The sequence below is a fragment of the Diaphorina citri genome, unplaced genomic scaffold (assembly GCF_000475195.1).
Source record: "Diaphorina citri unplaced genomic scaffold, Diaci psyllid genome assembly version 1.1 scaffold43, whole genome shotgun sequence".
In the NCBI taxonomy this organism is placed as follows: Eukaryota; Metazoa; Arthropoda; class Insecta; order Hemiptera; family Psyllidae; genus Diaphorina; species Diaphorina citri.
This window is the reverse complement of record NW_007377480.1, coordinates 265,596-289,467: the sequence shown is the minus strand read 5'-3', so window position 1 is coordinate 289,467 and position 23,872 is coordinate 265,596. Positions and strand designations below refer to the sequence as shown.

The 23,872-nt window shown below is 38.3% G+C and overlaps 3 protein-coding genes across 11 annotated transcripts in view; all 3 read right to left on the bottom strand.

Moving 5' to 3' along the window:
* LOC103514428 (sodium/hydrogen exchanger 9B1-like) overlaps positions 1–12,567 on the bottom strand; it is a 44,554-nt gene extending 31,987 nt beyond the window's left edge. Inside the window, exons 1-3 of one of the 3 annotated variants that reach the window (XM_026827202.1) lie at positions 12,394–12,567; positions 2,089–2,373; positions 1,452–1,485 (exon numbers count right to left, since the gene is read on the bottom strand). In XM_026827202.1, the coding sequence (XP_026683003.1) occupies positions 1,452–1,485; positions 2,089–2,224 (170 nt within the window). In that variant the 5' untranslated portion in view covers positions 2,225–2,373; positions 12,394–12,567. Of the gene's footprint in view, positions 1–1,451; positions 1,486–2,088; positions 2,374–12,328; positions 12,348–12,393 lie in introns of those variants that run through there. The other 2 variants (XM_026827210.1, XM_026827216.1) reach the window with 2 other exon arrangements.
* Positions 955–16,636, bottom strand: LOC103514409 (sodium/hydrogen exchanger 9B2). Of its 3 annotated transcripts, none has more exons than XM_026827265.1 (3): positions 16,488–16,636; positions 15,917–16,157; positions 955–1,160 (listed from the first exon to the last, which is right to left on the bottom strand). In XM_026827265.1, exons 1-2 carry the CDS (start codon positions 16,539–16,541, stop codon positions 15,966–15,968), a joined length of 246 nt encoding a protein of 81 aa, XP_026683066.1. In that variant the 5' UTR covers positions 16,542–16,636; the 3' UTR covers positions 955–1,160; positions 15,917–15,965. The 3 variants fall into 3 exon arrangements, 2 of the variants coding, with proteins under 2 accessions (XP_026683066.1, XP_026683062.1); XR_003392891.1 differs by lacking the exon at positions 955–1,160 and adding an exon at positions 14,355–14,392 and having other exon boundaries at positions 15,877–16,157; XM_026827261.1 differs by lacking the exon at positions 955–1,160 and having other exon boundaries at positions 15,875–16,157.
* LOC103514419 (sodium/hydrogen exchanger 9B2) lies at positions 2,901–23,621 on the bottom strand. Of its 5 annotated transcripts, XM_026827231.1 has the most exons (8): positions 23,597–23,621; positions 7,708–7,791; positions 6,205–6,313; positions 5,557–5,874; positions 5,001–5,183; positions 4,212–4,387; positions 3,648–3,754; positions 2,901–3,104 (listed from the first exon to the last, which is right to left on the bottom strand). In XM_026827231.1, the coding sequence occupies exons 1-8, from the start codon at positions 23,604–23,606 to the stop codon at positions 2,916–2,918; spliced, it is 1,176 nt and encodes a 391-aa protein (XP_026683032.1). In that variant the 5' UTR covers positions 23,607–23,621; the 3' UTR covers positions 2,901–2,915. The 5 variants fall into 5 exon arrangements, with proteins under 5 accessions (XP_026683032.1, XP_026683048.1, XP_026683042.1 ...); XM_026827247.1 differs by lacking the exons at positions 7,708–7,791; positions 23,597–23,621 and adding an exon at positions 17,639–17,975; XM_026827241.1 differs by lacking the exons at positions 7,708–7,791; positions 23,597–23,621 and adding an exon at positions 17,675–17,972.
* Positions 23,622–23,872: the final 251 nt, after the last annotated feature.

The window sequence follows — 23,872 nt, the reverse complement described above, 5'->3', positions numbered from 1 at the left end:
ATATTCATAGGGATAAGTCTTGTGTTTACATAGTTCCGTGGGTCCAGCAAGATGCTGTGGTAATGACCTTGGACGCCTTATCCGAGAGTCACTAAATCGAGACTAAGCGACCCAACCAAGTCCTCTTGTCATCTGTAGTCGGATCTCAACATTGTTTTTTTTTTTACGTCACCCTCATTATTTTACTCAGGCTACCTTCCTTTCCTCCTTCCTTTATCTACCTCTTACTTACTTACTCTCCGTGCGGATACGGAAAGAAAGTTTTTAAGTCTTTTTACCTCCCTCTTCTGTAAGCATTTGTTTCCCCAATTCTTTGTGGGTACAATATTATTTATTGTAGGTACCTACATGATGAAAGCGGAAAAAATGCTGCGTACAGTATTTTTTTGTCACCCTGTACTACATGTATACCTTCAAACTAGGATAAGTATATAAAGTACATAGTTCTAGCTCAGGTAGCTCAGGGACGCAACTCGGATCGGACGGACGCAACTCGGATATCACAGTCGGGACTCAAGTCAGATCCCCCCATTATGAACATAGGGTAGTACTGGAATTGCGCGTTTTCCCGCAATGCTCAAAACGGGAATCATGATCCATAAAGTTTAAGAGATTTTTTTTACCCTACTCAGCGCTTTCTCTCTCTTGTCGTAAGGTTAAAAAAACAATGATAACCTTCAAATAAACACAATTGAAAAAATAAATAAATGAAAATTCCCGTCTCGTACGTGAAGGTTTTATGCGCAACTCGGATATCACAGTCGGGACTCAAGTCAGATCCCCCCATTATGAACATAGGGTAGTACTGGAATTGCGCGTTTTCCCGCAATACTCAAAACGGGAATCATGATCCATAAAGTTCAAGAGATTTTTTTTACCCTACTCAGGGCTTTATCTCTCTTGTCGTAAGGTTAAAAAACAATGATAACCTTCAAATAAACACAATTGAAAAAATAAATAAATGAAAATTCCCGTCTCATACGTGAGGGTTTTATAATAACAACGCCTAGGTATAGTTCAGCAAAAAATATGAATATCCTTGAAAACTAGCTTTCGTGACCTTGAAAACATTTCTATGACCTTGAACTAGTTTTCGTAACCTTGAAAACACTTCTATGACCTTGCACTAGCTTTCGTGACATTAAAAATACTACTATGACCTTGAACTATCCCTTGTTCAGTTATCACTATAGGAAGGTCTGCCAGTTGGAACCTAGCCCTCAATACTCTCATTCATAAACATATCATAATCACGGTGAATTAAGGGGTACGTCAGAACGAAAGGTCAAGTTCGACTTAATGGTCGTTTCCACATTTAAATAAATGGAAACCGATCATGCCGATCGGCAAATGCCGAGTGAGTGGGAACGCATCATGATGCACTATGGTCAGTAACTTCTGAAGTCAAGAACATTTTGCAAAAAAATAGTGGGTAGTAAAAATATACTTACCTTTGTGGTGTTCTGCTCTTGAAGTCTTTGCTGCCTGTAAACAAGAAATCGTTTTTTACTTAGAATTTGGAAAACTTCCCTGGGCAGATATGTATGTAGATTGTAGATAGTTATGGATTTCTTATCATTCTATCAGTTCCAGTTCAGTAATGGGTAGGTTTGTATTTCTTTAGCTGTGTTCACACAATACACAGTTGACGCCGTCAATCGACCGTGGACGTCGATCTACTCGAACGATGTCGACTGAAACCATACACTGCCTAAACGTCATTTTTTTTCAACTCAACATGCACATCATTTCATTACTGTCTTCTATTAGTGGACATGAAGATTTAGTATTTATCGCCCATTCTGACAGCATAGCTTCACCTCGTCGATCGACGGCGTCGTCTATGTGTGAACACAGCTTTAGGATACTCTATAAATTGTCCAATAACAAGATGATCTAAAGCCTATTCTAGGAAGCACTTCGCCGCACTCCAGCTGTATTATTACATTCAATTCATCCGTTTATTTTTTGCTTATTCCGCTGTAACTCTCGAACGGTTTGTTCAATTTTGATCAAATATTGCAAACATGTTCGACGCATGAAGAAAATTTGCTGATGAGAATGAAACTTCCTACTGAAAAGACTTACCATTCCCACTCGGAGGTAGCAGTTTATTTCGCACATCGATATCTTCTGGCCTTTGAACTTTGTTCGAATTGTTCTGTACTATAATGGAAGGGGTTCGATTTTGATTCTGGGGAAGTATACTTTTCTTATTATCCATCCTTAGTTTAAAGTCGCACAACACAGCAAATATCACAAAATGAACATTAGTATCACAAAAAAGCACAAGGCCTTATTCCGTCAAATCGAGTGAGTGAAAAAAAAAAAAAAACAGTTACTAAGGTACTATAATTTACACAATAAAGATGCCTATAATGTAAAAATCATTGTTAGTAAATTTACCACGCTCAAGAGCTTGCGAAGAAGATATTAAACACGTTCAAAATTTCAATCCCAAACGCGGAATTTGAAGTGCCCAAAGCCGGGAGCACAAAATTTGAAGGCAACATGCGCTCAGATAGTCATTATGGCAAATGAGAGTGCCATACGTTACTGAGGAAAAATAAAACACTAATAAAATAGGTACCTAGGTAGGTAAATAAATAAAATTAGCTTTAAGATTACCACAAAATCCTAACCCGAATAAAGAACAAGTACCCAGTGGGATCGAATCATTGAGACAAATATGCTTAGTACATTGCATGCTTCAGAAAAACACACGGCACTCATGAAAATCTCTTGAACAGAGTTCTTCTTTAGGAACCCTTTTTCTGAGTGAATTCTATCCACGTATCTACAGTTCACTTGACCACTGGTTTAATGTGGATTATTGCAACCTTTGGCTCGGTACGCTTATTATCCTGTTATCTATGGGACCACAATCAAATTATCATAGCCTATTGGATCAGGTCTTAAATCGTCATTGGAACACTTACGTATTGATGGGTCCAGCCTTGCAGTTTCCAGCATACACCTGCGATGAAGGCAGTTGTGATACAACCAAGAGGTCCAGCACCCGCCAGGTCAATGACCTGACTGCCTAGAACGGCCAACGAACAAACACTGCCCAGCATCAGGCAACGCTTCGTGATAACATTTTTCTGAAATTTTATAAATGATTTTCACTAAAAAAAGAAAACAATAATAATATTTTTGCTAGAATATCTATCCTATTGCCATTCAAGATACTTAAGTGTGTGTATCAATGTGATTTCTCAATTTCTTTTAGCTTAAAGGTACCAAATGATAAAATAAATTGGGAAATCATGTTCATCTCAGGTACCATAGACTTTGTACAAAGCAATAAAGTAAGGTAAAGTGTATCAATTTTCAAGCCAATCGGCCCAGTAAAAGTGACTTAAAGTGAGTAACAAGATTCGACCCATGCATACAAACATACATGCTTGTAGAGAACTTATGCCTCTCCCTCAGGTCTGATAGACCTAAGTCTATATTTTTGGGCCACTCACGCTCAGCCTGTCTGAAAGACCCAGATCTGTCAGACCGTGGTCTGTCAGATGGTCTGAGAGTGAGTGACGGGTATAATAGATTAGAAGATTAGATACTTTGGAGCTACACGAAAATGTCAACTACTTCTACTTTATCCAGATTTATCTAAATGTTCGCACTGGAGATGTACTTACGTCAAGTCTATTGGGGAAGCAGGCCAAAATGAGTCCCCAAATGAGGCCCCATGCCAGACCGATTAGAACCTCAAGTGGTCCCTGCACAATTTTGCTGGTCAAATCCCCTGGAAGCAATAAATAGGTATTTATCTATCCCGTATTACACTAAACATGATATAATTATCTGGATATACATACATAAGTAGACAATACTTATACCTCTAGGTACTGTTTGATTTTTCTCAACATGCGTATAAGCTTAACGCATCTTTCACGGCTGATTGCTCCTACACCTAAGCCTCAGAGTGGACTGTTTGTGTACAGCGGATATACATACATAAGTAGACAATACTTATACCTCTAGGTACTGTTTGATTTTTCTCAACATGCGTATAAGCTTAACGCATCTTTCAGGGCTGATTGCCCCTACACCTAAGCCTCAGAGTGGGCTTTTTGTGCACAGGCCGATTCATAGCAGTCAGGTCATTGACCTTCATAGCCTTGCACTTAGGGATATTGAAAACACAGAATCCCGGAAACCATTCTTGATTATTATGAGACGGTCTTTGCATATTTACATACCTTCGGAAAAGATGCATCCTAAAATGACGCCGAAGAGGGAAATGGCAGCAATGTCGTCAACGCTCGAAGCCGCAATTACCAGCGTAGAAATACTCTTGTCATTACCGTAGCCATTTTCCTTGAGCTCGAGTAAAGTGGGCACTACCACTGCTGGACTTACAGCGCTCAGGATAAAGCTGAAAGTGTGAAGATAAGGAATTTATTTGGAGGAGTCAAGTTGATTGGAACACATCATTTGTATGGGTGTAAAACTGTGTTCACATATAGTCGATGGCCGTCGATCGACGGTCGAACACATCGCATACCTAACACATCAGCACCCTCCATTTGTCAACCTTGCCTTATGGATCAAGTTGGAGGAACCATTTGCCGAAGGAAATTTTAATGAAATCTGGAAAGATGTACAACCTTGCTTCGGTGATATAGAGGTCAAAACACTAGTCTGGTAAACAGGAGGACGCGATTTCAATCCCAACCGAGATAAATAATTTTGTCCAGTAGTATAAGTATTGTACCCTTATAGTCGTCATATTAAATTTACGTACCTACCCAAAGAGTAAGTACGTGTATGTAATTTGTCCTACTAAAGGTAGAAACACACTACTATCACGTAATGTGAAATAAATAAATTTACTTACCCCAAGAGCAAACCCCACAGCCAAGGAAAATCTTATAGTCGTCATATTAAATTTACGTACCTACCCAAAGAGTAAGTACGTGTATGTAATTTGTCCTACTAAAGGTAGAAACACACTACTCACGTAATGTGAAATAAATAAATTTACTTACCCCAAGAGCAAACCCCACAGCCAAGGAAAATGCAGAATGAAATGAGCGGCTATGCTGGCCCCCGCGGTCTCCGCCAGGCATGGTAGTAAGGCAAGGCGTATCACCACGAAACTGAGCTTAAGTAAAGCCGCAGCATCCAATCCCATACCAGCTTTGATTAGAATGGTAGTCAGAGCGATTTCCCTGAAGTAAAAAAATGTATCTATAAATAATAATATGTCCTTTCTCCTCTGATTTTGTTAATTGTTAAAAATTCACGTAAGACACAAGTAGCTTGCCTAAACTAAGAGGGCCTAGTTAGCTCTGAAGATAGTAAGCCTACCTTGAATTTCACGTCCAGGGTGATCTTTATCGTGTTCCGTTTGTTCCCTGAACGGTTGGTTTTCTCCTATCCTTTTCTCCTACTCTCTTCAGTTGACGATAAGCTCTCCGTTCTTGCAGTTTCCTCTATCGAAGATCATAGAATAAAAAAATTGGACCGATTGCAATACTTTCTCAGCTACTATTGCTTTAGTATAGCTTCGCTATAACTGTAGTATTAGAAAGTAAAAAGTACCTCAGAAGGATGACAATCTCCTCATACACGCCGGGGGTCACACTGAACAGGCCGACATTCTTCATGAAGATCCCCGCTATCAACATGCCCAGAAGCGAGGGGAGCCTCAGATATTCAACAGCCTTGCCAAAGATCTGCGCCACAAGGATGAGGAGGCAAATGTTGAAGGCAGACCCGCCTGGCAAGGCATCCGTGGTGAGGATACAATACAGGAGACCCCAGACTAGGAGCAAGATGATGGCCCATGTGATGTAGGAGATCAACAGAGGAGATACAAAGTCCAGGGGAGCGCGCAGGAACCGCACCAGGAAGTTGTCCCTGGAAATAAAGAGGAATAAGAATAGTGCTAATTTATACTGCTCGCATAGTACTGAAAATTCCCTTTACTCCAACAGTAGGCTACTATAACTATTGTGGTCAAATTCTCAAATTACATTGAGGATAAAATTCCATACCTCGGCTGGGATTGAACCCACGCTCTCCTGTGTACCAGGTGAGCATCTTGACCACTACACCACCGAGGCAGGAATCATAAATTTAGATGAAAGGAAAAGACCAATGTTCATGAAATACTATCTAATCCTATCTGGGGAAATGCTATAAATTTTATTCAAGTTGTCTCACCCAACTAGTTTAATGTCTACTTACTCGGTGTGCTGGGCATTTATGTTTGGGTGTCCATTTGGATAAGCTGGATCCGTGGATTCCAGCTGTATGGTTGACTCTGTCATCTTTTGTTGATGTTTTCCATTATTTCCTGAAGAGAAAAATCCGTTGTTTTATTATTTGCATTTTTAGGTAAAATTTCACAAGTTTTAAAAACTGGCTTTTGAAACCATTTTCTCTCCCGCTTTCCTCTAGTTGTATGGTTGACTCTGTCATCTTTTGTTGATGTTTTCCATTATTTCCTGAAGAGAAAAATCCGTAGTTTTATTATTTGCATTTTTAGGTAAAATTTCACAAGTTTTAAAAACTGGCTTTTGAAACCATTTTCTCTCCCGCTTCCCTCTAGCGCAATGGTGACTTTAACTTTAGTAAACCGCTTCATTAATGTATTACTGTTGCCTAGTTACAAAATGAAGTGTTTATGTCGAGATTCCAGTGTTTCCAAACTTACAATAACATCTTCAAATACTCGCACTTCGAGCCCCCTTTTGTAGTAGGTTGTTTTACTTACCTATCTATGAAATCTTTGATTCTTTTACTTACCTTTCAATTAAGACGTTCTTAATAAAATTACTACTTGAAATGTGATTTCAGGTGAAAACCAGAGATGCAAATCGAATCGTTTGACAAAGGTAAGTCGTAAAAAAAGAACTTGTTATGTAACATTTTCAAGTCACTTCAGTGCTGTGCTCCATAAATTGATAAGAAAGGTGGACCTACGCCGCGCAGCACCATTTTCCACAAAATCAAGTAAAACTTCAAAATAAACTCCTGTTACGGAAAAGGACTACAGGACTATTTTGTAGGAACTCCTTTCAAAACATTAATTTCCAAATATTTCACGTCAGGTTTCAATTCTAGGGTATATTAATAACGTAAACAATGTATTGAAAATTATCTACAGTTGATATCAGAATGAAAAGTGGTAAGATGTTTTCTTATCTTGGTTTGTACAAGTGGTTGTGTATAATCCATGCAGCCCCTCTTAATTACACTAATGATTATTTCTTCTATGTAGGTATTGTATTTGTACCTATTTCTTGATAGTTTGAATATTGATGTCTAAATTCTGTAAATTTGTATATCGTAAAACCTGTTGCACAATTCATCAATGCAACGACATCTATTGTTTCGACATTGCAACTTTCTTTAAGATAACATTTGATGTTTTCTTATCTTGGTTTGTACAAGTGGTTGTGTATAATCCATGCAGCCCCTCTTAATTACACTAATGATTATTTCTTCTATGTAACTATTTCTTGATAGTTTGAATATTGATGTCTAAATTCTGTAAATTTGTATATCGTAGAACCTGTTGCACAATTCATCAATGCAACGACATCTATTCTTTCGACATTACAACTTTCTTTAAGATAACATTCATACAAATTCAAATAATTATTATAGGTACTTGTGTATTAACAAAATAAAAATATATCTTATCTTATATCTTGTAATGAAAAGAAAAGCAAATTAATGCCTTACCTGGATTACCTGGATAATTGCCTCCTGCAAGTTCTTCATAGCCGGAAATATATTTGTGCACAATTTTCGAAAAACTTACACTATTTTTAGACATAATAAAATTGGAATTAGGGATGATGCTCCATGCCCCAAAATCACAAAAAATCGAACTGTCACCCAAATCACGCTCGTCTGTGCCGAGCGAAGGTTGACTTACGTCTGAAAGATTTCAAATCACAATCAGCTCAAATTTTTGATGTACGCAGGTATAAAATGATGGGACTACCTGATGAATATCGAGAGACCTCCAGACACGGAATTATTTCTACACGAAAGTAGCTAGCCTGATTACTTTGAAGGCTTGAACTGATAAAAACCACTGGCGTGCTCAGGCCCGAACTTGCCTGGCGCATTGCCGTGCGCCTAGATCTCAGAGAACTCGTGTCTCTGTAGGGCTTAAAGGAAATCATGACCATTACACAGACTAAGATAAGAAAATCACTGGCGTGCTCAGGCCCGAACTTGCCTGGCGCATTGCCGTGCGCCTAGATCTCAGAGAACTCGTGTCTCTGTAGGGCTTAAAGGAAGTTATGACCATTACACAGACTAGGATAAGAAAACTCAAGCTACTTGACGATATCGATTTCCAAACCGCAGCCATGGTAGTATTTCAAGGTGTTTCTACGACACCTAAACAAACAAGGTACAAGTGTTCAACTGGTAATCCGTAACCTAACGCATTGCACCATGACTCACACATCGGAAATTTAAAATAACATCCATGGTAGTATTTCAAGGTGTTTCTACGACACCTAAACAAACAAGGTACAAGTGTTCAACTGGTAATCCGTAACCTAACGCATTGCATCATGACTCACACATCGGAAATTTAAAATAACACTAGCAGTAACATGATAAGGAAACAACGTCATTCGGTATCAAGTTTGATCCACAGGCAACACGGGAATAGAAAACCGAATCAATTTCATAAGTGCTTTACACAATTCACATCTCACCATGGGTAATTAACTAATCAATTTGCCAGTAGAATTTTGCTTCTGTAAGAAAACAGAGCCAGAAGGAAAACCCAAGGTACCGATCCTCTACCTGCAATAATTCTTTCGATTTTGCAATGATCAAATAATCACTTCAGCAAAATTTTCTGACCATGACAATTCCTGTTCCTCTTCATGAAAATTAATGTTCCTCTTGAGAAAACTTTGACATTTTCCGATCAGCCAGTCAAAAAATCTCAGCAAAATTTTCTGACCATGACAATTCCTGTTCCTCTTCATGAAAATTAATGTTCCTCTTGAGAAAACTTTGACATTTTCCGATCAGCCAGTACATGAAGACTTTGTCTACTATATCGTCTATTTTCTATTTAATCCTTTCATCTCTCTGAAAATCCAGATCAACCAAGTGCAGAAAAATAATTGCAGATTAATATGCGGTATGTCTAGTACTCCGCAATAGCATGTTGCACGATGCTGTGGTAATGCATCATAATTATAGCAACAACAAAACATCTTAGCCTACGTTTATAGGTATAGGTAGTTATACACATTAGATTCCCAGCCCAGTATCACTGTGATTTGAATGATGATCATGTTTTGTCGTCTCAGCCAGAGGCGTAGGTACTGCTTATGTTAGGTAGGAAAGGCCCTAGATATCAGGTTATTAAATATGAATGTTGCAAATCAATAAATTATACCTACAGCTAGTATTGGAAATGTGTAGACAAATATTTTGGTAGGTAAATGAAAATTTGAGGCCAAAAATGTACATCACTATACTCGTAATGGACATATTCTGTAAGATAAGAGACAAGAAACCCATTGTGGTCTCTTATCATTATCACCCATTTGGTGAGGGACATACAACGGGATGAGCATGCTACAACACAGACTACATGAGTCTAACGTAGCTATCTTATTGCTACGAAGTAAAAATGACGGTAAAACGCTCATCTTTTCCTATGCATAAGACATCCAATTCTTTAAAGTTTTGGAAATTGTTAGGAAAGGTCTTGCATATAACGTCTCCAAACCTTGACGTTTCACATGGGATTATGGGATAATGAGGCACCATGCCTTTCCCCTGGAACTCCTACGTGTCTGATATGCATAGTGTGTTTATGTTTACGTTTTTGTTTGCTGAGGTCAAGGCAAGGCAGTGTGCTTGGGACTAATGTTTTCATTTAGTTAAGGAGTATAAACCTGTACCGGGACAGATTTGTACAATGTTGCTTGGAGCTTCAGGTTCCCAGCTATTTCTGCCGTCCTTAACTCTAATTCTTGCTTTTTTCATGGTTTTTACTTTGAGATCTCTGTCGTCTCTTGTTGTTTTGGTCGAATCGTGTAACCAACTTTTTTAGTTTTATGTCTGTCATTAAATTGACAAATATACGACCATCATGAGTAACGAGATAAGCGCATGTGTAGGTTTAGGAATAGGTTTTACCTGGATTCTTCTTCTGATAGGACCTTCAATTTTTTACGCGGTAATTTTCCTAAAGACTTCTTGGGACTAGAAATATTGGTGCATTGTCAATACCCATGCATTGCATTTAATTATTTAATTATCATCATAAAAATTCTGCCTGAAGGTTAAAATGTTGAAATGATATTTGAATTTCGTTGACGAGTTTTTCTTATTTGTATTTCAGGAAGCAACAAAAACCCCAGCAAAGGAAAGAAAATAAGAAAGGGTAAGTAAAGGATATTTTTTAGCTTGTGGCACCGGTAATTCTGGAGTTAACTGTCTGAAGGTTTTTTTCGCCACACACGGACTGTCAGACCTGGGATTGTCAGACGGTCCGAGCGTGAATGACTGGCATAAGTCTTTATAATAAAATAGCTGAATTCCGTCGCTTCGCTCCGGAATCCCGCTAGTTCATCCCGAGGCATGCCAAACTGTGGAAAAGCATGGCCGAACTTGGTTGTCAAACTAAAAACATAAACGAAACTCAAATATTAGGCGAGTGAGGAAAAGTTTTCTCTCCCGCAGTCTCTGCAGCTGCACTCTGTGTATTTATGGTGATTTTAGCGATCAAAAATTGATCATATCTCAGGATCGGTTTAGATTTTCGCAAAATCCTTTCTTATTGCACACCTAGACCATAAAAGGAATATTCCTACCAAATTTCAGCTTTCTAGGTGTTGTGGTTCTAGAGATAGAGCGATCAGTGTGTGAACTATGAAATGTGAACTGTGAATGGATCTCGTTCTTATAATATAAGATTTGAGTACATAATCGCCCCGTAATAATAATAACGCCCAGATCCAGACTGCAAAATCGAAACATCTGGAAATGAGGAAGGCTTTGTGAATTTTACATGTTTGTGGTGAAATGACGCGTATTAGATCCATGGCAATGGTCCAGAGTATGAATGCTTATGGTGGTGATGACGGATGATGGGAATACAATATCATTCAAGGAAGTAAGAAAACTCTGCTCTGAACATATCCTCTGTGTGATTTGCGAGGGAAGAAATGAAAGAAGAAGATGGGAATACAATATCATTCAAGGAAGTAAGAAAACTCTGCTCTGAACATATCCTCTGTGTGATTTGCGAGGGAAGAATTCCCAAACGCGGAATTTGAAGTGCCCAAAGCCGGGAGCACAAAATTTGAAGGCAACATGCGCTCAGATAGTCATTATGGCAAATGAGATTGCCATACGTTACTGAGGAAAACGTGCTCCTTGCTACAGTTACGTTTATCTAAAAAGGGAAATAAATTGGAAACTAACAGGTATACAGACGCGGGGTTATAAACAACCCTGATGTTTGTATGTCTGTTCTGAATGATGTGAATACTGAGGAAAACGTGCTCCTTGCTACAGTTACGTTTATCTAAAGAGGGAAATAAATTGGAAACTAACAGGTATACAGACGCGGGGTTAAGCGGGGTTATAAACAACCCTGATGTTTGTATGTCTGTTCTGAATGATGTGAATATTTGATGAAACCTTATGCTTAGCTACTATGTAGTTACTTTTCGACTTAATGTAATAATGTTCCATTGTTAAGTGGACGGTAAGTCTGCATTCTGACAACTGTATTCACTTGGAAAGGGTGATTGGGGCAAAATTTGAAGAAATAATTTTGTGTGAAATTTCACTTGATGTATGTAACTCCCCTTTGTTTCGATGGGTTCTATGTTTGTAGTAGTGTTATCATGGTTAATGCTCCTATAGTTGTTTGGAATAACGTAGGTATTATGTTTTCGAAAAGACCAAAGTAAAAATTACTAATTTATTCTCAATAGTGCTGACCTTGGCTTTCGGAAATCTATTTTTTTGTATTCGTTATCATTTTGACCTACTGTATTGAAAAACCCTTGTATCAAGCTCAGGGAGAGAATTCATGGAAAATAATATGTCTCACTCATCACTAGTAAACACTAAACACCGGTAAAGCTGAGCAAGATCACAATAAGGGTTTAAACTTGGTTTAAGATGAACTCTTGGATTAAGCATTCTGGTTAGTTGATTTCAAAATTTTCAGCCTTAATCCGCATTATACTCAACCCCGGGCACTAGACATTTTCTTTCCTCTAATTCTTCATCAAAGGTTTTCTTTTTTCGAGATGCCTATCCAAGTTACATGATGTTTATTAGTACAGTAGAAGTTAAATACTTAAAAAAGAATAGTAGGAGCTAAGTAGTACAATTTTATAAGGCACAGTTAAATACATCAGGTACCTGTTGTCATAAAAAATCGTTAGTAGGCAATTAAACCACTGGAGTGTTACTGATAAAAAAAAACTTCCCAGTCAAGTAGGTAATAATGTTAATGATAAGAATAATACACTATTGTTATTGTTGATAATAATTATATCTGTATACCACGGAACACTGGGACGAAAAAATCAATTTAAACAACGATGTTTTTTTTTACTTTACGTAATTAATCGACGGAGACCTGAGAGGTAACTGAGAAACTGAGTACCCCTCTCACTTGAAATCCAAAGTCTGAGGTAGTGAATTAAAAAAGTGAATTCTCGATATTGAAATTTTTATCTCATCATTCAGTGTCGAAGGTAGTTATGAGTAGACACAGTTTGACAATTTTAAGGAACGCTTGGTCCAGAAAACCTGTAGTTTAGTGCTCTGCCGTGAAGTGTCAAAATAAGAAAATATACCGGGAATTACACTATGGAAGTAGGAGAATAGAAATAGGATAGGAGAGCAGTTTTGGAGTTAATGTTCATACGAACGGAGTTGACAGCAAAGACAGCTGTTGCCAGTATAAAGACTGTTGCCAGAATAAAGACAGGTAAAATAGCGAAGGCCATTTGGCTACTGGCTAGCCTCTGAAATTATTCTACATTTGATAGAGACATCTTCTAACCATCTAGGTATATTCTACCTTAACGCAGGTGCAATAGGAATACCTACATTTTTAACGTTTTAATAATATTAATATACGTACGAGTATTATGAATATTATTTTATGTTTGAACTTTTCTTGTTTCTAGAACGGAGTTTAAACTTACTTTGTGGACTGGCCATAAATACTCTCTAGAGGTCTCGAGTTCTGTGTGACTCCGCCACTGATATCGGAGGCACTACACCGGTATGGTGGGGATATTCCAAGCAGAACACGCATTGTGACTCGACAGCATAGCTTCACCTCGTCGATCGACGGCGTCGTCTATGTGTGAACACAGCTTTAGGATACTCTATAAATTGTCCAATAACAATTTAACAAAGCTGATGTAGTATCATTATATCGAGCTATATCTGAGTACAATTTTTTCCTTGAGCTCGAGTAAAGTGGGCACTACCACTGCTGGACTTACAGCGCTCAGGATAAAGCTGAAAGTGTGAAGATAAGGAATTTATATGGAGGAGTCAAGTTGATTGGAACACATCATTTGTATGGGTGTAAAACTGTGTCCACATATAGTCGATGGCCGTCGATCGACGGTCGAACACATCGCATACCTAACACATCAGCACCCTCCATGTGTCAACCTTGCCTTATGGATCAACTTGGAGGAACCATTTATCGAAGGAAATTTTAATGAAATCTGGAAAGATGTACAACCTTGCTTCTGTGATATAGAGGTCAAAACACTAGTCTGGTAAAGACTGTCAAAAAACTAAATGGTAGGTACTAGGCACTAAGTAAATACTTGTCTACTATAGTAGGTATCTAATAAAACTACAATGTTGGTACTGTCTAAGCTGTGTCTACACATAGTTTGGCATCGATCGACGGCTATCGCCCATTAGACATGAACATAATTATCCTTTCAGACCTCTTTCCTCTTGACCACCTCTTCAGTCCTGATGGACTTTGGAACACGGAGTTCACAGATCATTAGGTAGTTCATATCAGATTTCCAGTGCTCTCTCTATCCACTGAGCTCCCAACCCTTTGTGTATAGTTTATCCGGGTTCCGTATAAGTACGTCAAGCATCCAAAGTACATATATCCAGGCATTTTAAGACAACTCAGAATATAGTAGGCCTTACTTCTTCCTTATCACAGGCCTTACTATACAAACAAAAGAACGGCTTACATATCACAATCCCTGCATACAAACACGTGAAGTGTTATCATTAATTATCTCTTAAATGAGTTCCTACAATTCCAAATGGGCATTAAACTTGAGAACCTTGCACTAGCTTTCGTGACATTAAAAATACTACTATGACCTTGAACTATCCCTTGTGACCTTGACACTTCTATGTCCTTGAACTATCTTTTGCTCTCTATCCACTGAGCTCCCAACCCTTTGTGTATAGTTTATCCGGGTTCCGTATAAGTACGTCAAGCATCCAAAGTACATATATCCAGAGTCCAGGCATTTTAAGACAACTCAGAATATAGTAGGCCTTACTTCTTCCTTATCACAGGCCTTACTACACAAACAAAAGAACGGCTTACATATCACAATCCCTGCATACAAACACGTGAAGTGTTATCATTAATTATCTGTTAAATGAGTTCCTACAATTCCAAATGGACATTAAACTTGAGGAACTTATGTTTGACAATTTACACATTACACTTGGTAACAATTTACACATTACACTCGGTAAACGGTAACGCCAGAATTTGATGTACACGTACGAGTAAATACCGAAATGCTTTAGAAAAATGCTCATGCCAATGTGACCTTGTAATGCTAGGGGCATAGATGATACCTATTGTTTACACTCCTAATGATCTGGGTATTGACTAATTACTCGTACTTGGGTTATGCAATGCATATGTACTGGGATATAGGTAATGAATTCTGACAGCTCTCTAGCTCATAACACCTTGTTGTTTATTAGTTGTATCTACAGTAGAAAAATAACTATATTTCTAAATTCTCATAGCTTCATGATACATAAACAATCCCTAACGTGGATATATCTTGTGTTTCTGAGGAGCATCTATGATTTGGCAGATTCCACGGCATAAGTTCAATATGCTCATTATCACAGCTCTCTAGCTCATAACACCTTGTTGTTTATTAGTTGTATCTACAGTAGAAAAATAACTATATTTCTAAATTCTCATAGCTTCATAATACATAAACAATCCCTAACGTGGATATTATCTTGTGTTTCTGAGGAGCATCTATGATTTGGTAGATTCCACGGCATATGGTCAATATGCTCATTATTAGAAAATTTTGGTATAGGTATTATGCTACCTATTTCACATAAGCGATTGGTCAGTTATCACTATAGGAAGGTCTGCCAGTTGGAACCTAGCCCTCAATACTCTCATTCATAAACATATCATAATCACGGTGAATTAAGAGGTACGTCAGAACGAAAGGTCAAGTTCGACTTAATGGTCGTTTCCACATTTAAATAAATGGAAACAGATCATGCCGATCGGCAAATGCCGAGTGAGTGGGAACGCATCATGATGCACTATGGTCAGTAACTTCTGAAGAACATTTTGCCAAAAAATAGTGGGTAGTAAAAATATACTTACCTTTGTGGTGTTCTGCTCTTGAAGTCTTTGCTGCCTGTAAACAAGAAATCGTTTTTTACTTAGAATTTGGAAAACTTCCCTGGGCAGATATTTATGTAGATTGTAGATAGTCAGTTCAGTAATGGGTAGGTTTGTATTTCTTTAGCTGTGTTCACACAATACATAGTTGACGCCGTCAATCGACCGTGGACGTCGATCTACTCGAACGATGTCGACTGAAACCATACACTACCTCGACAGACCTTGCACTAGCTTTCGTGACATTAAAAATACTACTATGACCTTGAACTATCCCTTGTGACCTTGACACTTCTATGTCCTTGAACTAATGCTATCTGATGGCCACTTCTGACTTGTGAAGGAGTCGCGTACCACCCCATGTGATTCCTATGGAGCCCAGTGGTGCGGTTATCAGGATAGACAGGACGGCTATGGTCAGTATACTGGTGGCGTAGGTGTGCTCGGGCGTGTCCTCCATGTTAAGTTTGTTCACCAGGTTCAGTGCTACGGGAGCCAGGGCAGCCTGGAATGAGGAATTTGGATTGTTGAAATAACCTTGCAAAATTGATAAATTACCTTCTACCTTAGTAGGACTTGAGATTTAAAATCACCTTAAGTATTTACATGCACCGTTTGGCTAGTATTATTCCCATCACAAAAACCAGTCCAAAATTGGAAGAAGATACTTTTGGCTTTTAGGGTTGTTTTTTTCCCGGTGAAGTTAAATTTCAACATATTAGATATACATATTAAGTTATTAAGTCTGGATACAATTATGCCCTAAAAAAAGTATTTATATTCATTGTTCATTGATGTTCTTTCGGATCAAAGTCAGTATAATTTTTAAAATTACCTGAACTGTAGCTTTTGGCAACCACGCCAAGTTGACAAAGAGAACCTCCTTCATATTGAGTTTGGCTCCGATGAGGGCTATGGCACAGGCTGTGATTCGGAACTGTGAATATTGAAAGCAAAATAAAGGACATGAATAGATTCCCCATACTAAATGTAATGGAATTTAGGGCTGATTGAGAGGCTGACGAAAAACGCCGACCCCGTCTGTACACGAGAAAAGGCGAAGAAAAAGAAAACTAAATGTAACTGAAAGTAATATAAATTAGGAGGTAGTTTGGTGAACTGTAGTGAAGTGTTTACTAGGAAAAATGAAGTCTGGTGAACTTTGGTAAGGACAGCCTTCGTAGAGTCTTGTCTTCGGCTAGGACTTCGAGTCTGGAGGTTGTTGCTTCGAGTCCAAGTCAAGCTATAAGATTCAAGATGCAAGTATTCGAGGAACCACATTTATGACAAGTAATATCTGCCCCTTTAGATTCGTCTAAGCCTAAGCCTTCATTTGGGACTCCCTGCCCTCACACCCAAGCCTCAGAGTGAGCTTTCTGTGTACCTGCCAGCCTTCGTAGAGTCTTGTCTTCGGCTAGGACTTCGAGTCTGGAGGTTGTTGCTTCGAGTCCAAGTCAAGCTATAAGATTCAAGATGTAAGTATTCGAGGAACCACATTTGTGACAAGTAATATCTGCCCCTTTAGATTCATCTAAGCCTAACCCATCAGTTGGGGCTCCCTGCCCTCACACCCAAGCCTCAGAGTGACCTTTCTGTGTACCTGTACCACCGAGGTGTAAACTTACAACAGTATTTAAGAAAACGTAACTATGTATCTACCCACGAGACCTTCAAGTAGGTCTCGAAAAAAATCAAAATAGGTACAAGACAACCAGATATTTATGTAAAAATGTAAGTTTATACCGGCCACAAAATAATAGATGATTACTTAATACCTATGCGATATTTCTCGTTAAGTCTGATTAGGTACTCGTATAATTAGCATTTAAATATTTCTTGACCCCGCCGGGAATCGAACCCGGGTCTCCCGCGTGCAAGGCGAGCGCAGTGACCACTACGCCATGGGAGCTGACTGTGTTAAGTCTGATTAGGTACTCGTATAATTAGCATTTAATTTAGAGGGTAACTCATTTATCTTTCACCCACCTCCTTCTAAACTAGGTATCCAAATTCCAAACTTACCGAAAACAAAACGTAAATAAAACTACACCCGACACTACGAACATCAACAAGGTCTGAACACTTAGAAGAAACAGATTAACAGCAATCTGATTGAGGCACTTCTATAGGAACAATTAAAAAACAAAACAAAAATATCGAGAGAGCCCCAGACACGGAATTATTTCTACACGAAAGTAGCTAGCCTGATTACTTTGAAGGCTTGAACTGATAAAAACACAACATGTCACTGTAAAGATAAAATTAAGGCTGAATAAAAACGACGCGTCTAATAACACGGATTGTAAGTGATGGTAATTTATTAAAACAGTCGACAAGATCCCCAAAACTACTCTTATTGAACATTGAAACACGACTGATACGAAAAAATGATTTATAATTTTGTCATTGATGTCCAATAGATAGACGGTACCCGAGTCAGGTCTGGTTTCAGAACTTTAAATAGGAGATCAGGGGTGGGACAAAGGGACCAGAGGAGGTCTTGTTACCAATGACAATATCTTTCCCAACAAGGTTTTTCTATTAATGATACTGACTCTCATCTTTTCTATTTCGATTGGTAAGTATCACGGAAGAGAGCACACCGCAAAGCCCAGGGAATAATACTCAAGTCATAAAGGCAGATAAAAACTATCAAAAGAAGATTTTATAAAGTGGCGTTTCCCCCATTGCCACCTCACGAGATAGTATAGGCATGAGGTACCTCCTTTAGGAAGGAATATTTGTCAGTCTCTACAAATTTCGATTGAACATCATTTTATTTATGTATTTATTCATTTATTTATTATTATTATTATTATTTTTTTTTTTTCGCGCAGAAGTCTATAAATTCATTTGAACATTCTGTTACGGGCCCTGAATAAATAATTTGAGATAATTATGTCTCCTTTGATCGTGAGAATCCCCGATATCTTGAGATTCGTACAGAATTCTCCAGACATTTCCATCCATCCCATATCGTCCCATATCCCATATTGTCCCATGTTCACAGTATCCTCAGAGTGTCATAATAGCAAATTAATTGGTGAATGTTTGCCGATATTCAATTGTCCGCGGGTCAACGAGGTCTTTGTTAGTGCATATCTCTGTCATCGAGTATATTTTACTCTATTGAACCCGCAACATCTTCAGTTAAAACTCTTCAATTGGTTCCATTTGTGAACAAAACGCCTCCGTTCATATTACGACACAAAGTAAGCTCATACCATCAGTTATCAATTCATTGAACTGTAGACCTCAACAAGAACCTTACGAGGCCAATAGAGCCGAAAGAACAACCAAAATATTTCCTGTCAAAAATCATCAAAGACAGTACCTATAATCCTTCGAGTTACTGTCGGACTTGTCAAATTTCTCAAGTCAAAACTTTGATCTCACTTCATTCGGTCAATCAAGACTAGAGCCCGTTCTTCCTTTTAATGTTTCCTAATATGTAACTACCAATATAATGTTTAAGTCACCCATCCATTTATTGGCGTTGCTCGGCGTAGCTTAACATGGACAACGCTGAAACCGGTCTTAAATTAACCTAATCCGCGGGTCAACGAGGTCTTTGTTAGTGCATATCTCTGTCATCGAGTATATTTTACTCTATTGAACCCGCAACATCTTCAGTTAAAATTCTTCAATAATTGGTTCCTTTTGTGAACAAAACGCTTCCGTTTATATTACGAGACAAAGTAAGCTCATACCATCAGTTATCAGTTCATTGAACTGTAGACCTCAACAAGAACCCTACGAGGCCAATAGAGCCGAAAGAACAACAAAATATTTCATTTATCCGTTGAATACCTGTAATTTTGTCAAAAATCATCAAAGACAGAATAATCCTTCGAGTTACTGTCGGACTTGTGTTAGGTACAAATTTCTCAAGTCGAAACTTTGATCTCACTTTATTTGGTCAAAAAGCTACATTTATTCACCCCAAGAAGGCATTTAGACAGGCGTTTCTCACAGATTTGTTCCCTGTTGCAGGTTGCCTACATAGGTCGACCAGGTTTGGATAAGTCCTTCTATGGGAACAGACAGACAGACACACAGACGACACCGAAGCGAATACAATAGTCCGCCCCTTATACCTTTTTATTTCTATTGTAATAATACTAATAATAAAGGAAGGACGAACTAAAAAGCTACATTTATTCACCCCGAGAAGGCATTTAGACAGGCGTTTCTCACAGATTTGTTCCCTGTTGCAGGTTGCGGTTTGCAAAAAATATCTCGTATGCACCTACCAGGTGCCTACGTGTACGCTGGGCTTATAGCGAAAGTAAAATGCGAGAAGAATTTTAAATATTTACTAATCTACCTACAACGAAGAACCACCAAGCGATTGAATGATATTATTTTCATCATCATAATATGTCTCTGTGGTACAAGAGCTATGGCTGAGGCTCGGCTCGAGGCCTCGAGGTATTAATAGAGGACATTGGGACATAAGATACCAATATTTGTTCCATAGAGTATGATCGTCATTGAATCAATCAATTCAGAGTATATTATCAATTGAAATTTGCAGGAACTTATCAGTTTCTGTGACTTTTGTGGAATGCAATTTTATTATGGAAAAGAAATTTTTAGATCGTTACGACACCCTTGATAATGGAAATTTAAATTAACCGTTAGGTAAGGTTTGAATATGCACTGTTTGACTACAAGAAAGAAGAAAACCATTTTATATCTTACCTATCGAAATGTACCTACCTATGTTATTTTATTTATACTGTAGAATATCAGTAGTACGCCTTGTTCTAACTAGTAGGTATGCAGTAAGCTATACACAAGACATGTTCAAACAGCTGTAAGTATATTATCAATTGAAATTTGCAGGAACTTATCAGTTTCTGTGACTTTTGTGGAATGCAATTTTATTATGGAAAAGAAATTTTTAGGCCGTTACGACACCCTTGATAATGGAAATTTAAATTAACCGCTAGGTAAGGTTTCAATATGCACTGTTTGACTACAAGAAAGAAGAAAACCATTTTATATCTTACCTATCGAAATTGTACCTAGGTACCTGTGTTATTTTCTTTATACTTTGTACATATATTATGTAGTAATAGGGAGCGCAAAGCGCGACCGCATTCACAACCTTGCGAAGCCCCAGGAGCGCGCAGCGCAACAAGGGAGCGCGAAACGCGACCGCATGCACAACTGTGCGAAGCCTCGGGAGCGCGCCCGTAAACAAGGGAGCGCGAAGCGCGACAGCATACACAACCGGGCGAAGCCCCGGGAGCATGCAGCGCGACCGTAAACAAGGGAGCACGAAGCGCGACCATATGGGCAACCCCGCGAAGCCCCGGGAGCGCGCAGCGCGACCCTATACGCTACCTCCCGAGCACGCAGTGCGAGTAATAATAATAAACTGAATATTAAACAAAATAGGTAGGTACATAGGTACTAATTTTCTTTAACCACGATCGAGTAAACTACGGGCTAAAAAATTCCCGGAGGGACGGGCCCAGCTTGTTTCTGCCTGGAACACGAAATTCCACGTTTTCAGGATATTGACCTGGAAAAACCCCCTCTTGAGAACTCCAACGAGATATCACAGAGGGCAGCATTGTTACGTAAATAGTGTTATCTTGGAATATTTAAGGTTGTTGGGTTAGCTGGGGCTTTTAAGTATAAGTCATTCGAAAAGTTTGTCCCCCTCAAATATTATTTCTAGTATGTACATACATGATTGATCGGATTGATTGTAGGTAGAATATCAGTAGTACGCCTTGTTCTAACTAGTAGGTATGCAGTAAGCTATACACAAGACATGTTCAAACAGCTGTAGTGTTAGTAAACAAATAGAAAGGGCGCGAAACCTAAACTTGTTTACAAAATAACAAGGATTATGTAACATGCTTGTGTAGTTTTGTAGTAGGTTGTTTTACTTACCTATCTATGAAATCTTTGATTCTTTTACTTACCTTTCAATTAAGACGTTCTTAATAAAATTACCTACTTGAAATCTGATTTCAGGTGAAAACCAGATATGCATACCGAATCGTTTGACAAAGGTAAGTCGTAAAAAAAGAACTTGTTATGTAACATTTTCAAGTCACTTAGTGCTGTGCTCCATAATTTGATAAGAAAGGTGGACCTTGGCTCACAGACATGACAACATTTATGTAAATATTTCAGTAAAAATAAAGACAAAATACCTCATCATGAGACGAGTGTGACACTCTCGATTTAGTCTGAGTTCTGGAGATAAGGAGAAAGTCAGACTAAAAGATAAATCGAAGCTGATGAAAGATAAGAGGTTCACAATCAGACATTGGTAGGTATTGATATATGCCATTATTGAAGATCAACGTTTTTGAGGAGAATGGGCATAGGCGGCGATAGGGGGGGGCTTGGGGGGCTTAAGCCCCCCCAAAGCTCTCAGGGCAGCGCGACAGCATACACAACCGGGCGAAGCCCCGGGAGCATGCAGCGCGACCGTAAACAAGGGAGCACGAAGCGCGACCATATGGGCAACCCCGCGAAGCCCCGGGAGCGCGCAGCGCGACCCTATACGCTACCTCCCGAGCACGCAGTGCGAGTAATAATAATAAACTGAATATTAAACAAAATAGGTAGGTACATAGGTACTAATTTTCTTTAACCACGATCGAGTAAACTACGGGCTAAAAAATTCCCGGAGGGACGGGCCCAGCTTGTTTCTGCCTGGAACACGAAATTCCACGTTTTCAGGATATTGACCTGGAAAAACCCCCTCTTGAGAACTCCAACGAGATATCACAGAGGGCAGCATTGTTACGTAAATAGTGTTATCTTGGAATATTTAAGGTTGTTGGGTTAGCTGGGGCTTTTAAGTATAAGTCATTCGAAAAGTTTGTCCCCCTCAAATATAATTTCTAGTATGTACAATTGTACATACATGATTGATCGGATTGATTGTAGGTAGAATATCAGTAGTACGCCTTGTTCTAACTAGTAGGTATGCAGTAAGCTATACACAAGACATGTTCAAACAGCTGTAGTGTTAGTAAACAAATAGAAAGGGCGCGAAACCTAAACTTGTTTACAAAATAACAAGGATTATGTAACATGCTTGTGTAGTTATGTAGTAGGTTGTTTTACTTACCTATCTATGAAATCTTTGATTCTTTTACTTACCTTTCAATTAAGACGTTCTTAATAAAATTACTACTTGAAATGTGATTTCAGGTGAAAACCAGAGATGCAAATCGAATCGTTTGACAAAGGTAAGTCGTAAAAAAAGAACTTGTTATGTAACATTTTCAAGTCACTTCAGTGCTGTGCTCCATAAATTGATAAGAAAGGTGGACCTACGCCGCGCAGCACCATTTTCCACAAAATCAAGTAAAACTTCAAAATAAACTCCTGTTACGGAAAAGGACTACAGGACTATTTTGTAGGAACTCCTTTCAAAACATTAATTTCCAAATATTTCACGTCAGGTTTCAATTCTAAGGTATATTAATAACGTAAACAATGTATTGAAAATTATCTACAGTTGATATCAGAATGAAAAGTGGCAAGATGTTTTCTTATCTTGGTTTGTACAAGTGGTTGTGTATAATCCATGCAGCCCCTCTTAATTACACTAATGATTATTTCTTCTATGTAGGTATTGTATTTGTACCTATTTCTTGATAGTTTGAATATTGATGTCTAAATTCTGTAAATTTGTATATCGTAAAACCTGTTGCACAATTCATCAATGCAACGACATCTATTGTTTCGACATTGCAACTTTCTTTAAGATAACATTTATACAAATTCAAATAATTATTATAGGTACTTGTGTATTAACAAAATAAAAATATATCTTATCTTATATCTTGTAATGAAAAGAAAAGCAAATTAATGCCTTACCTGGATTACCTGGATAATTGCCTCCTGCAAGTTCTTCATAGCCGGAAATATATTTGTGCACAATTTTCGAAAAACTTACACTATTTTTAGACATAATAAAATTGGAATTGGGGATGATGCTCCATGCCCCAAAATCACAAAAAATTCATTATTAATTTAATCACATATTTTAATTCGGGTACATTTCACGGTAGGAATCACCTATACTAAAATTGTAGTATACGCTGTATAACGTAATGTAGTACCTACCTACTTTCTAATAAACATTTCAGTGAAGCATGTTTATGTACCCACTTGTCTTGGGTATATAAGTAATATTATTTTGTGTTCTTTATATTTTTACTTTTTTCTTCTGATGTG